The sequence below is a fragment of the Rhinolophus hipposideros genome, assembly GCF_964194185.1.
Source record: "Rhinolophus hipposideros genome assembly, chromosome: 10".
NCBI lineage: Eukaryota > Metazoa > Chordata > Mammalia > Chiroptera > Rhinolophidae > Rhinolophus > Rhinolophus hipposideros.
Genome location: NC_138056.1, coordinates 11,971,214 through 11,984,945, shown reverse-complemented (window position 1 = coordinate 11,984,945; position 13,732 = coordinate 11,971,214). Strand labels below are relative to the sequence as shown.

At 36.5% G+C, this 13,732-nt stretch overlaps 1 protein-coding gene across 1 annotated transcript; it reads right to left on the bottom strand.

The window, feature by feature from the left end:
- Positions 1-1,723: 1,723 nt before the first annotated feature.
- LOC308504321 (olfactory receptor 5W2-like) lies at positions 1,724-2,656 on the bottom strand (the record flags this gene model as incomplete). The annotated part of the gene is made up of 1 exon (XM_081064667.1): positions 1,724-2,656. One exon carries the CDS (start codon positions 2,654-2,656, stop codon positions 1,724-1,726), a length of 933 nt encoding a protein of 310 aa, XP_080920793.1.
- Positions 2,657-13,732: the final 11,076 nt, after the last annotated feature.

The window sequence follows — 13,732 nt, the reverse complement described above, 5'->3', positions numbered from 1 at the left end:
TTATAAATCCAAAACACATTATTCAAATGTAGTGAACAAAGTTACAAATGCTTCCTGGATATGTAGACAGTTATCTGGGATCTAAGACATGAGTATGAATTAATTGAGAGCTGCAAGTAGGTAGAGAAAGCATTCTAGGCAGACGGGTCAGCTATTTTAGAGGTTATAAGGTAGACAGGACTACGTCATTTCTATGGAATTTAAAGAGCTTAAAGAAGACCAGTGATGAGGCAAAAAAGGGATAATAAAAGTGAGCCTTAATGGTGACTGCCCAGGTCTGCATTTCCTCCCCAGGAACCAGTCAGGCTTATCTCCTAGAAATAAAGATATCCAAACCCTCCTAAAAAGAGGAGATACAACCCAACTGGTATTAACTGGTCCCTCACACATGTGCAAACTGTTAAAATCTGTCCATTACATGAACTCTAGCCTCTTTATAATACAATTAAAATAAAATGAACATCAAGTTTTGGCCCCGCCGTGGGTTTTTCTGTATGCATTCTGGGTAAGAGCCTGTGCAGAAAGTAACTAGTTATCTAACAACATATGTCAATCAAATGACCTCAGCCTATATGTCACATCTGCTGTAAGGAAATTTACCTATCCTTTCCTATATAAGAAAAAGCGAACCTAAAGTTGGGTGTAGTTGTCTCCCCCGGCAACTTCTGTGCCAGCATCTTTCTTCTTGAATAAACTTACTTCCTTGTTCTCCTCATTTCAGGCCGAGTCTGTGAATTTCTTCACCTTTTGCAAATGACCAGGGTTTTCTCTTTTTCTTTCTTTCTTTTTTTTTACTATAGTCACCATGTTGTGTATTACATCCCCAGGACTTATTTATTTTCTAACTGGAAGTGTGTACCTTTTCACTAAATTCACCCACTTTCCGCCCGCTCCTCATCCCCCATCTCCAGCTACCACAAATCTGTTCTGTTTCTATGAGTGTGAATCTTTTTAGATTCCACGTATATGTGAGATTATACATTACTTGTCTCTCTCTGACTTAGTTCAATTAGCATCATGTCCTCAAGATTCTTCCATGTTGTAGCAACCATGGCTTCTTCATTCTGAAAGGGCATGGACTTGTCCACCTCAAGACCTCTGTAACTGTGAGATCCTCTCTCTGCCTCTTATTCTTTCCTCTCCCAAACTATCTTTTTGAAGCTGAGGCTCCATAGCTCTCTCGAAAGAAACCTTTCTCTTACACTAGATTTCGATATTTGCTATGAATTTGTATCCCTTATTCTTCTTTACTTCAAGATGATTTTGAAGCTTATTATGAATCATTTGACTGCTTAGTTCATTAACGTCTATTATTAGCACTAGATTATAGAATTCATTCATATAGAAGCTCCCAGATGTAAAATAAAACATAAAGGACTTAAATGCTCAAAGATCTCTCAGTAAACATGCAATGACTCTTAGTGTAAATACAATAATGTTTGAATGAAAGAATGAACAAATGAAAATTAAGCAAAATTAGAAAAACCAGGAAAGTGATCCACAAAGAGGAAGTGCCACATAGAAACGCTTGACACAAAATGAAACATGACATGTTTGGAGGAACAGCAACATTTCTTGACATTGAACTTTAGAACAAACACTCATTTATTGAAATAAAATATTTGAGACAACTTTGCTTCTCTTGTATCATGCAATATAATTGTACAAAAACAACAAACACTGTGTGTGCGTATCAGTGTGTGTGCATGTACAGTACAAATATTTAAGAACACCTTTTAGTTTTCAGTTTTTCCAGAGCCTCTTTCACGTCCTTGTTCCGTAGGCTATAGATCAGAGGGTTTAACATGGGAATCACAAGGGTGTAGAACAATGAGGTCATTTTGTCTTCATTTAGGGAGTAGGCAGAACTTGGTCTGAAATACATGAAAAGCAGAGTTCCCTGGAAAATTGCCACAGTAGTTAAGTGGGAAGTGCAGGTGGAGAAAGCTTTGAACCTCCCCTCAGCAGAGTGGATTTTCAAAACTGATAGAATAATATAACAATAAGACACAAGAACTCCTGAAATGGAGCTCAGTTCAATGAAGCCAAAAACGGTGAATATCACCAATTCATTGACCTCAATATCTGAGCAAGATAGCAAAAGGAGAGGTGGGACATCGCAGAAGAAATGGTTAATCTCATTTGACCCACAGAAACATAAGCGGAATGCTAATGTTGTGTGGACCAAAGCATCTGCCATCCCCATCATGTAAACCCCAGCCATGAGCAGGGAGCACATCCTGCTGGACATGTTGACCACGTAGAGCAATGGGTTGCTGATGGCTTTGTACCGATCAAAGGCCATCACCGCCAGCAGCAGACACTCAGAGTCTACAAAGGCACAGAAAATAAAAAATTGCAGAGCACAGCCAGAGAAGGGGATTGATTTGCTCTCGGCAAATAGGTCCACCAGCATCTTAGGCCCAATGGCTGTGGAATAGCAGAGGTCACTGAAGGAGAGGTGGCTGAGGAAGTAGTACATTGGCGTGTGCAGCTGGGAATCCATTCTAATTAGAATGATCATTCCAAGATTTGCCAGAAGACTGATGACATAAACAACCAGAAACATGGTAAATAGGGCCACTTTCATCCCAGGGTTATTGGTGATTCCCACGAAAATGAATTCAGTCAAGGAGGAGCAATTTCCTTTATCCATTTTTCTACTTTATTGTCTAAACTTCTGAGAAAATGATAGATGCATGTGTAACTCTTCTGACAGCCACAAAATATCTGCAAAGAAGGACATAATTTATTTCTGCAATTATCTTTTTACACTTAGAAAATTACGTGGTCCTGTGTCAATCTTTAAAGAGGCGTTGTTATCTCTATGGCAATACTGAAAAAGTTATCTGATATAGGCAGCTGAGAAACTTGGGGATCTAAATCTCTATGTCACTCAGGAGCTTTGTCACCTTCTGCAAGCTCTTTAGTTTCTCTGACCATTACTTTCCTTGTATCAAAGAAGAGATTTGGATAAAATGATATCTCATTATGTCTTCATAATAATATGAAAAAATGTCAGTGTGAGAGACACAAGGCTGTTATGACTAAGCCTTTTCTATTATTGTAAGTATTCATGCGGACACAAAAAATGATCACTATTTTTATGGTTCTCAAAAAATATGATTGGTTTAAAATATTTTTGTATTAGTTTTACAAACAATGAACATATCACACACTAATAATAATGAAAATTATGCTACTGATCCTGGTCTGCATTCTCTTCAGTATTTAGTAATCATGAAATCAGTATTATTGAACTTTTCTCTGAAAATTCATTATGCTTTTGCCAAAATACTCATTACCTATTCATGGTATAATCTGGTGCCAAAAGAGGAGTCTCTTGAACAGTCAAAGAGCTAAGAAGAAGTAAAAGCGACATAATTTAACATATAAATTTGCGTCTCTTTCGATTTTAAATGGACTTCTATATTTAAAAAAGTAAATGGGGTGATGGGCAATGGATGTTACTGAGCTGTATAGGCTTCTCTCCCTGTGTTTGTGTATTTATGTGAATGTTTTGAGTTTGCATGTATGTTTGTTTCTCTTGATTTATGAGAAAATAATATAGGTAATGGCTTTTTTTAAACCTAAGTAAATATGGTATATGTTTCATATGAACATGAATATACACGTGGTGTTACTTGTAATGTGGTACCTACGTTATTTTAAAAATAAAACAAATCGAAAGGAAAATAAAAGAAAACTCTCCTTAAATGTAACTCTCCTTAAACTCTCTTATACTTGCCCAATGATAAAAAGGTGTAAACGCTTTCCTGTGAACCAAAATAAAATAATTAAAATGCTATTTTGTGAATCCTAATAAATTCAGACAGATTTTCCAGTTATGAGAAGAAAATAGTTTTGGCCATTAAATTGTCAAGGTCATTAAATTGAGTAAGCAAGAGTAAAATAATTCATTTACAATCTTTCTTTTTTCCCCAAAGGTAAGTTTTTTCCCTAAAATCTTAAATTTGGCTCTAGAAACCTACCTGAGGTGAGCAGGTCTTCGGAAACTGAACAATGGGAAGATGGTATTTTATTTTACCAGGTAGCATTTGGGACTTAAATCTCCAAAGGTATTGCCTTTAGATTTTGGTGTTACGCATACATGTCATTAATTCTATTTCTGGTTCTGTGCATTCCCCCAAGAATACAGAAACAACTTTAGCAAAGGCTTTAATGCTTCACTGTTATTACCAAATTGATCTAGGGCAGAGAGAAAACAGCAAACTACTTTTAAGGTATACCTCAGTTACCTTGAATCTATATCGCCTAGTCCAAGAGAAAATCTAACAAAACTCAAATAGACTTCTCCTCAACTACTCCCAACTTCTTTCTTCACTCTTTTTGTGTCTTCTTATTTTGTAACATTCTCCTTCACCCTAATTTTGGATTCTTGCTTTAAAAAAGAATGAACAAAAAGATCCTATCAAAATACTATGATTCACTAAATTCTTCCCAAATATATAACAAAAAAACAACCATAGGATAGAAAATAAATTAATTCAAACTATCAGGTAGCCAGCTATGCTTCAGTTCTCTTACCTGTAACAAAAAAGCTTATTTAAACAAACAGTGTTTTAGATCCCTGTAGAAAGTATATAAGAAATGGTGACATGACATAGATTGCTTTGCTGGTATAATACTAACTGATAAATGTCATTTCTCAACTACTTAGACACAAATCAATAGGTCTTAATCTCAGATCAATAAAGCCTATATTTGCACCATTGAAGCCAGTCTAGTAACCACAGAAACTACTTACCAAAGAAGGAACTGTTTTTCACTTACCTAGATGAAGAATTTCACCAATATAACCAACAACTTTTACACATTCTCATGTCAGTTGGGGACCAAACATTTGAAGAATCCTACCAAACGTGCTCATTTCTAAGGGATACCTGAGGAATAATTAGCAGGGTTATTGCCGTTGTGAATTTTTTTTCTAAAATCATATTGGTAATTACAAATAGAAGTACTGTAAATGTTAGTTTGAAGAGGCAATTTTCACATTCAGTAATGTTGGGATTGTTTTTAATGACACTTGGAATCCTGCAGAGGATCTCCTTTATCATGGAGGTTCCTTGCAAATAGTTCAAATATTTAAAAATGTAACTATTGTCATTTAAATTATTTCAAAAACCACATAGAAGCTCAAGAAATATTACCTGTGGTTGTCAGTACTGAAAATGGATAATATTTTTTTCTCATGGTATTGAAGGATTAGCCCAGTGGAGGGTTTTATAGGACTTGGTATCAGCAGGTGGTCTGCAAAGATGGAAGGACTTACAGATGAGCATCTTATGTCAGAGAGCAGCGAGGGAATGGCAAAGCCATTCCAGTTAGTAAACACAAGTTCTCATCATCAACTTAATTACTCCTACATATACTGTGTGTGACAGTTTCACTGAAACAATGATATTTAAGGGTTAGTTATAATTGGTGGCTCTCCACTAATTATAGACTCTACATTTTGTTCTGCACTGCAGAAAATTAATGACTCCCATATTCACGGAATCTTAGAGATAATCTTGTCACAAATTATATCCAATGCAAAGATCCACTCTTAAGTCAAGACTGGAAAATGGTCAGACAACTTCAATTTCATTTCTAAGGGCAAGAATTTCTTTTTAATCCACTGTGGGAGTTCCAACTATTCAGAAACTCTCCATTACAGTGAGCTCCAATCTCAATTTCTTTTTCCCCTTTATTTGCAGTGTGAACCTTCTACTTGCGTGCACACAAGAGTGAACTTATTTTGTCATTTGGGACAGTTTAATGACAGAGTTGGTGAAAAGCAAGTTAACTCTTTTAGCAAAAATGAGTCATTTTAGCATAATATGGTCATACTGAGAATTTGACAAATTTTTTTACTTACTATGTTAACAATGATGGTAATGAAATAATTTGAGAAATGTTTGAAACTTTACTATGTAAAACTAATTTTCTGAATATGTTTCCTTTGTAATTTACATTTAAAAATACATTTACTTAGAATTTCTCCCACTAAATATTAAAAATACCCATTCTTTTTCCCTACTTCTAGTCTTCAGAGAGGCTAGTAATTACCTAACACTAATTGAATGATCTCAGAACTTGTGGGCAGAGGGGTCCAATCCTCTAAGGCTGTTGTAAAAGGGACTATGCTCCCCAGTTACCATAACATCGTATCTGTGGGAGATCACTCGCAATCTTTGCATACTTCCTGGGACTTTGCTCCACTCTTGAGTGTGATTCAGAATGTCCCAGGTGGTGTCCAGGAGAGGTGGACGGCAAGGCAGGATGAAGGGGGACTCTCTTAACACAGTAAGCTAATTGTACTCATTACTCAAGTGTTCTAGACAAGCACAGCTGTGAGGCATACACATATAGTTGAAATTTAACTTTTTAACATCAGATCAGCTGGTGTATGGCAAGTGTGATATTGGCTGTCAGTTCTAGATTTGAGTTTACAAAGACTGCACTGCAGATGACGTTGCTTTTCTAGATCTGGTTTTATATTATCTGATATCAGAAAAATTACAGACTTTATTGAGAGCTGATTAGACATCTTCCAGGTATGGATGCTGAGAGATGAAAGAAATTATATATATAATTACATATACATGTATATATACAATTTAATAGCCTCTATTACTTACTTTGAAAACATCAAATGTCCAAAAGCCTTCCACTTGAGGTAGAATGTGATGACTATTAGCAGTTTTTTGCTCCCACTGAGAACTTCTAAGAGAAACAAAATATAAATATAAATTGCAGTTATCACATAGAATAGAAACTGTCAACTCCCATTTTCAACCAAGAAACTAAAAACTAAAACCATACCTTGCTATCTACATTAACATGACTTCGCTATTCTTCTGTTTTCATTAGCATGACTTAATTTTCACCAGTAGTTTTTGTTTTGTTTTTTGCCCAGGGAAATGTTTTGATTGCTATTTACAGAAATTTCCTGAACAACCCATGGACTCTTCAACAGAAAACATCAACAGACAGTTTACTAAATTCTTTGAATCTCTCATCACCATATCCTTGTCTTCTTGTTTCTACCAGCCAGGACTGTTGTCTCTTGATGTGTAGCTAATCCTAATCAAACCCTTTCTTTGAAAGACCCACCTTAAACCAAACTTCAATTCTTAAATTCTTTCCGTGCCTGCCCTTCTCCCTAGAAACAGCCAATGCTCTGTGAAGTGGTGGTCTCCCTTACTAAGGTAAGCAATAAACTCAGCTTTTTCTTATCAACTGGTTGTGTTGGTATATACATTGGAGAATACCCTTTTGCTATATATATGTATATATATTTGACACTGACAATCATTGACCACATTTCTCTGAAAATCTAGGCATTCTGGCATCAAAGAATACATGTATGGCTTGTGAAAGAGGGCTTCAGCTGGGCTCAGAGAAACTTGCAGTAATTTTGGTAATTGTACAGGCTTAGAGTACCAAAAGTGGAGATTTATGTGGCTGAAACACACAGTGATATTTCTTTCACAACATTTGCCAATTTCTAAAGTTGCTTGGGGTGGAAGATGAAAGATATAAGCCAGAACCACTGAAACACAAGAGCGGAAATTCTTATATGTTCTTCTTTTTTAAAAAAATTTTTATTAAATTTATTGGGGTGACACTGGATAGTAAAATTATATAGATTTCAAGTGTACATTTCTATAAAAATCATCTGTATATTGCATTGTGTTCACCACCCAGAGTCAGTTCTTCCATCACCTTATATTTGACTCCCTTTAGCCTCTTCTACCACCCTTCCCTTCCCTTCTGTTAACCACTAAACTGTTGTCTGTGTCTATGAGTTTTTCTTTGTCTTGTTTGTGTGTTGCTTTCATTTTCATATCCCACATGTAAGTGAAGTTATGTTTCTCTTCTTGTTGAACAGACAAAGAGAACCCACATTCTTAAGTGAAAGCCCTGGATTGCCGTGCTTTTGGAATAGGGTTAAGCTGGAGGTACACTGCCTCTTGCCAAAATCATAAGATTCTACCCAGATCAGCTTATGCTTGGATTGAGTTTATCAGCCTTAACTTCATCAAAGGAATGATTGACCCTCTTTGGTGGGAGAAATCATCTGGAACATCTCTCATATAGGCACTATATAGCAAATAATAAACAAATCATTAAACACAGGAACAGTCAAGACTTTATGACATCACCAAGATGGATTTATTTCAAAAGTCAATGTTGGTTAATATTTGAATATCAATTAATTTATTTAACCATATTAACAGATTAAAGAAGAAAGTCATACGATTATCTCAATAAATGCCAAAAAACAATGTGACAAATTCAATACACATTAAAAATAAAACGTTTCATGTAATTAGAAAAAGAAAGGAAACTTTCTCAAGCAGATAAAGGACACCTATATTAGCTATCTATTGCTGCATAGGAAATTACCAAAAACTTAAAAGATTGAACCATACGTATTTAACATCTCACAGTCTGTGGGACACGAGTGTGAGTACAGTTTAGCTGGGTTCTCCACAAAGCTGCAATCAAAGCCTTGGCTGAGGCTGGGTATCACCTGAATGCTTGACTGGGGAAGGATTCATTTCCATGGCCACTCAAGTTGTTAGCAAAATTCATTTCTTTGCTATTCTAAGAAGAAAGGCATCATTTCATTGCTGGCTATTAGCTGAGGACTGTCTCTTCACCTCCTAGCGGCTGTCCTCAGTTCCTTGCCACATTGGCTCCCAACACCTCTGTCTGCTTCATCAAAACCAGCAAAAGAAAGAGGATATTTTGGTAAGACTTGTTAAAAATGGAAGATGTAAAGAGGTCCATAGCAATTATGAAGTACAACCAGGCAAATCCCCAGTTTCCAAGGGAATAACTTTTTGTGGCTCTCAGCTCCTCTGGAATCTCCTCTGGACTCATGGTCCCATCGTCCTCTGAGTCATCCTTTTTGTGAGATCCAGTCACAGAGTCAGATGGATACTGCCTAGTACATAAAATTTGTTTCAGATGTCGAGACTGATGAAATCACACATGCCAAGAAGGAGCCACCCTTCTCTGTGGAGAGAAGAGGGTCTCCCAAGGAATCTCAAAAATGGTTTGAGCAAAGAAAAAAGACTGGCTTGTGGTTTTCATACTGGTTAGGAAGGGCTTAGAGTTGGAATGAGGGTTGCCATGTGCATTAGTTTCCCATGGCTGCTGTCACGAACTTAATGCTAAGGCAACAGGTGCTTTTATTATCTTATGGGCCTGGAGGATGGAAGTGGGAAATCAGTTTTACGGGGCTAAAGTCAAGTTGTTGGCAGGGCTGTGTTGCTTCTAGAGGCTCCAGGAGAGGATTTATTCATTGTTTCTTCCAACTTCTGGTGACTGCTGGCATTCCTTGGCTTGTATCTGTATCATTTGCATTTCTGCCTCCATAATTACATGCATTCTCCTCTTCTGTGTGTGTCGAATCTCCCTCCAGTTACCTGTTATAAGGATATTTGTAATTGCATTTAGAGCCCACCCAGAAAATCTAGGATAAGTTCCCCATCTCAAGAACTTAATAGTATCTGCAAAGAAACTTTTATTATACGGTAATATTTTTATGTTCCAGAAATTATGACTTGATATCTTTTGTGGCTATTATTCAGCTCACGACACTCTACATGTGAGCCAAAAGAAGAGTACTTTTTTCTTTCTCTTTTTCTATGAACGTGCCCAGATGAGCAGAAGCAGAAGAGAATGGGGTGGGACTGTGATCAGTCAAACATCAAAAATGGAGTCAGACCCTTTCCTGCCATTCACCCTGATGTTTGACTGATGATGGAAATGAAGCATGTTTCACTTAATTGAATTGGTACTTGTTTAAGTGAATCACCCTGAAATTGGTAATGGAGATAGAAGTTTCTGTGAGTGCCTTTTTGAAGAGTCCAGTACTATGTATTCTTAGAGGTGAAATGACTTTATCACTATTGATAATATCTGAAACTCTGAAAGAGATAAGAATTGTCTTGGTGAGGTCTTGTATTGTAGCTTTAGTATGCTCAGATATATGTGTGATTTTGATTTATATTTTGGGTATTTATGAAACAACCATGAATTATTTTTTAACCCCAAAGGGACAACCTTTGATAAGGAATTATTGTCACTGCCATTATGCACACCAGACAGACCACTGGCAATGGTCCAAGAGTCTATAAGAAGTGAAAATGCACTGGTTATATTATTCGCACACACCAGAACTGAGATGGCTGTTAGAAGTCTGACCGATTCAGAAATGGGGTAGATAGTCCAGGGCTTTTAAAACAATGACATCAGACATCCAAGTTGCTCGCATTTTCTTACTTTTCCTTTCTTAGGTTTGACTTCTGTAACCTTCTAAGAATGAAAGGAAGTGGAAGAAAAAAACAGCCCTTGCTGACATCCACATTAATCTCATTAGGAAGAACTGAGTCATCTACTCAGCTGGAAAAGAGGCTGACAAGCTGAGTATTTCTAATCCCCAAACTCTAAAGTTAATTTCTTATGGCATCAAAGATGTAGATTGGCATATACTGAGCTGGTTTACATTTCTCATATCAGTTTATGTGAATTATGCATTAGTTTTCTAGTGCTTTTGCAATTAATTACCACAAAACAAGTGGCTTAAAACAGCACACATATATTATCTTACAGCTCTGTGGGTCATAGGTGCAACATGGCTCATTGAGCAAAAATTAGGGTGTTGACAGGACTGCATTTCTTTCTGTACACTCCACTGGGAATTCCATTATTCTTGCTCAATTAGATTATTGGCAGAACTCAGTTCCTTAAAGTTGTAGAACCGAAGACCCCGTTTTCCTGCTGCTGACAGCCAAATGTCTGTCATTCTCAGTTTTTAAAAGTCACCACATTCCTTGGCTCATGGGCCCATCAGTCTTCAAAGAGCAGTGACAAACTGAGTCCTCCACTTCCTTGCTTCTTCTGTCATAAAATATCTTTGATTGCCCTTCGTACTTCCTCTTCCCCTTTTTAGGGCTCATGTGATTAGATTCGGCCTAGTTGGATAATCTCCCCATTTTTAAGATTTGTAACTTTAATCATACTGGCAAAATCCATTTTGTCATGTCCTGGAGCATATTCACGGGTCCCAGGAATTAGTATTTGGTCATCGCTGAGAGACTATTCTGTCTATTACAATTTCCTAATGAAACAGAATGATTAGCTTATATGGTTTTCATTTCACTGGATCCCTAACTGCCATAAATTATTCACTGTTGTACCATATGACATTACATTCCAGGATAAAGTCTGTTGCCTCACTTAGAAGTCAACCTCTATTGTGTTCATGTTTTATACGTTAAGTTTAAAGTGCAAATCTCAAGAGTGGAGCACCAAGAGTAGATTCCCCCTGACTTTCCCACGCACCAAGACATTGACTCTTACCTTGTTTGTCAAATCACTAATTTGGATGCATGTTTAGATTTTATATATCTAATATATTTAGATTGGCATCATACTTTTAACTCTTTACTTGCCATCCTTATGGCGTAACTGTAAATGCTGCTCTGGACTGCTAACAGTGTTTTGCATAATTTGTTGTATACTAACAAACTTGATCATCCTTGTATCTAATTCTAACAAAAGTTTTCTTTGACCATCCGGTAAAGAACTTAAAGATTGCAGCTCATGAGATAAAATTACTTAGCTGGTGACCCTCCTTCTGTCAATAAAGAAATACCCAATTAAACTGTAACATATGATAGTCACTTCTCTACTGAGAGTTAGTCAACCTCATGATTACTGATTGCCATATGATTACTTTTGCCAGGTTTCAGACGACACTTGGTCTTTGAATTCTACAAAAAGAAATTAGATATATACAGTAGAGAAAATTTTACCTTTTAAATATCAAAACAGTTTTGCCTGGATTTATTTGCAAAATGATTGTTTTGAATGTTGTTATGGATTGTTCTGGTTGTTACCTCTAAGATTGTACATACATTTATTGAAAATCTATTGAATAAAGATTTTCAAAAGTCAAAAAGAGAGGAGCAAGGTAAAAATCTGTGGATCTGTGTAGCGCCCAGCGCAACACTGGCAGTGAGGGTGCGAGAAGGGGCAGTTTGGGTTAAGTTTTTAAGAAAGAAACAAACAGAGACTTAATGCAGTTAAATCTCTCAGAAGGCCAGGGGTCTCCCAGTCTCAGAGGATTGTAGCCCAGAATAAGGCCGATGAAGGGTTTTATTGATAGGTATACAAATACAAGAAAGTAACATTGTTTCTTACATGGTCTGTGAGACTCATACATCATAGCAGAAAAATGTTTATTCTAATCACCATTTGTCTGTAAACAGCTGAAGCACAAGGACCCATGATGTTTTATTTAAGGTATGTACCCTCTCAGGGTCAAGTCTCTCATATTGTAACAGCTCCATTGAGATAAGTGGAGAGAACTGATCTTTATTGTCCTCATGACTTCTCTCACAAACAGGTGCAAGGGAAAAGCCAGAGCCAGCAACAGCTTTTCCCAGGCAGGGTGAGGGGAGGCAAGGCCCATTCCCATATTTTTCTAAAGCAGTTCATTGGGGGTCCCCACTCGGTTCCGCCTGGCTTAGGTTGTATCTCCCGTGAGATATCTTACCCGTCTTTGGCTGCAAACCATCTTTTGGGGACCAGACAGAGAGACATAAAGTGCAAACACAAGGATGGAACAGAGTCCCAGAAAGGCACAGTCTCACAGACTCTTCTTTCCTTAAGGAAAGACATGGGGGGACAGTTAGTTAGGCTGTTGTGAGACTACAGATCTGGTACAAAATTATATGTCAAATCTTGGATCAGATTGTCAAATTATATATCCAATCAGATCTCAGAGGTAAGGGGCAAATAGTTTATTTATAGTATTTGCCTTTCAGGTGGGAAACTTATATAAAGTTTCATATAGTTGACTTTTTTCCATAAGCTTAGGGCTTTGAAGATGTCCACTTGTCTAATCCATTGGTCCTTGGTGACATAAATCAAGTGACATGTACCTAGGACAGAATTATGAGTTGAAGATTTAATAAATTTAATGAAACATTATCAAATGGAATCCACTGATCTTAGTGGGTCAGAAGCAAGCAATAATTTGTGACAACCAAGTCACATGAACAAATACTAAACTACTGCTTTACACTAGCAAAAAAATCCATTCAAAGTGAATAGGAAAATGGTTTCAAGTGGATTTAACATTTAATTGGTATTGTTTGGGAATGGGTCTTGTCATTAGTGTAAATTCTCCATCATGTCAAAATAAGCACTGCATTATTTATGATTATATATAATAGCATCATGTTATATATACTGATCTATGGTATGTATATATTTTGATATACTATGGTATATATGTAACATAATGTAAGTTATATATATGTAATTGTAATGTAAATTGCATATATATATATATGTATAAAATTGTGCATCTAAAGCAGTGGCCATTACCACTTTTTAGCTTAGATAGTACTTTTTATCTTCAATTAAGAACCAGTCTTCTTTTACAACTCTATTTAATGTGGCCCTTTTCCAAGGCACTACAGCAAGAATTCTGAAAAGAAATATGAATATATTTACCACAACTTAAATTCTTATTTCTAAAGTTTACAAAATTTGGCAGAGAGTGATTTATTGAATGAGACAATCAGGATAGAAGGGGTGTTAGGAATTGTATTTCAGAGAAAACAGCTCACATGCTATTTTATAGCTTAATGTCACGACATTGAAATCTTTTCTGTATCCTCTAAGGACAACATTTAATGTT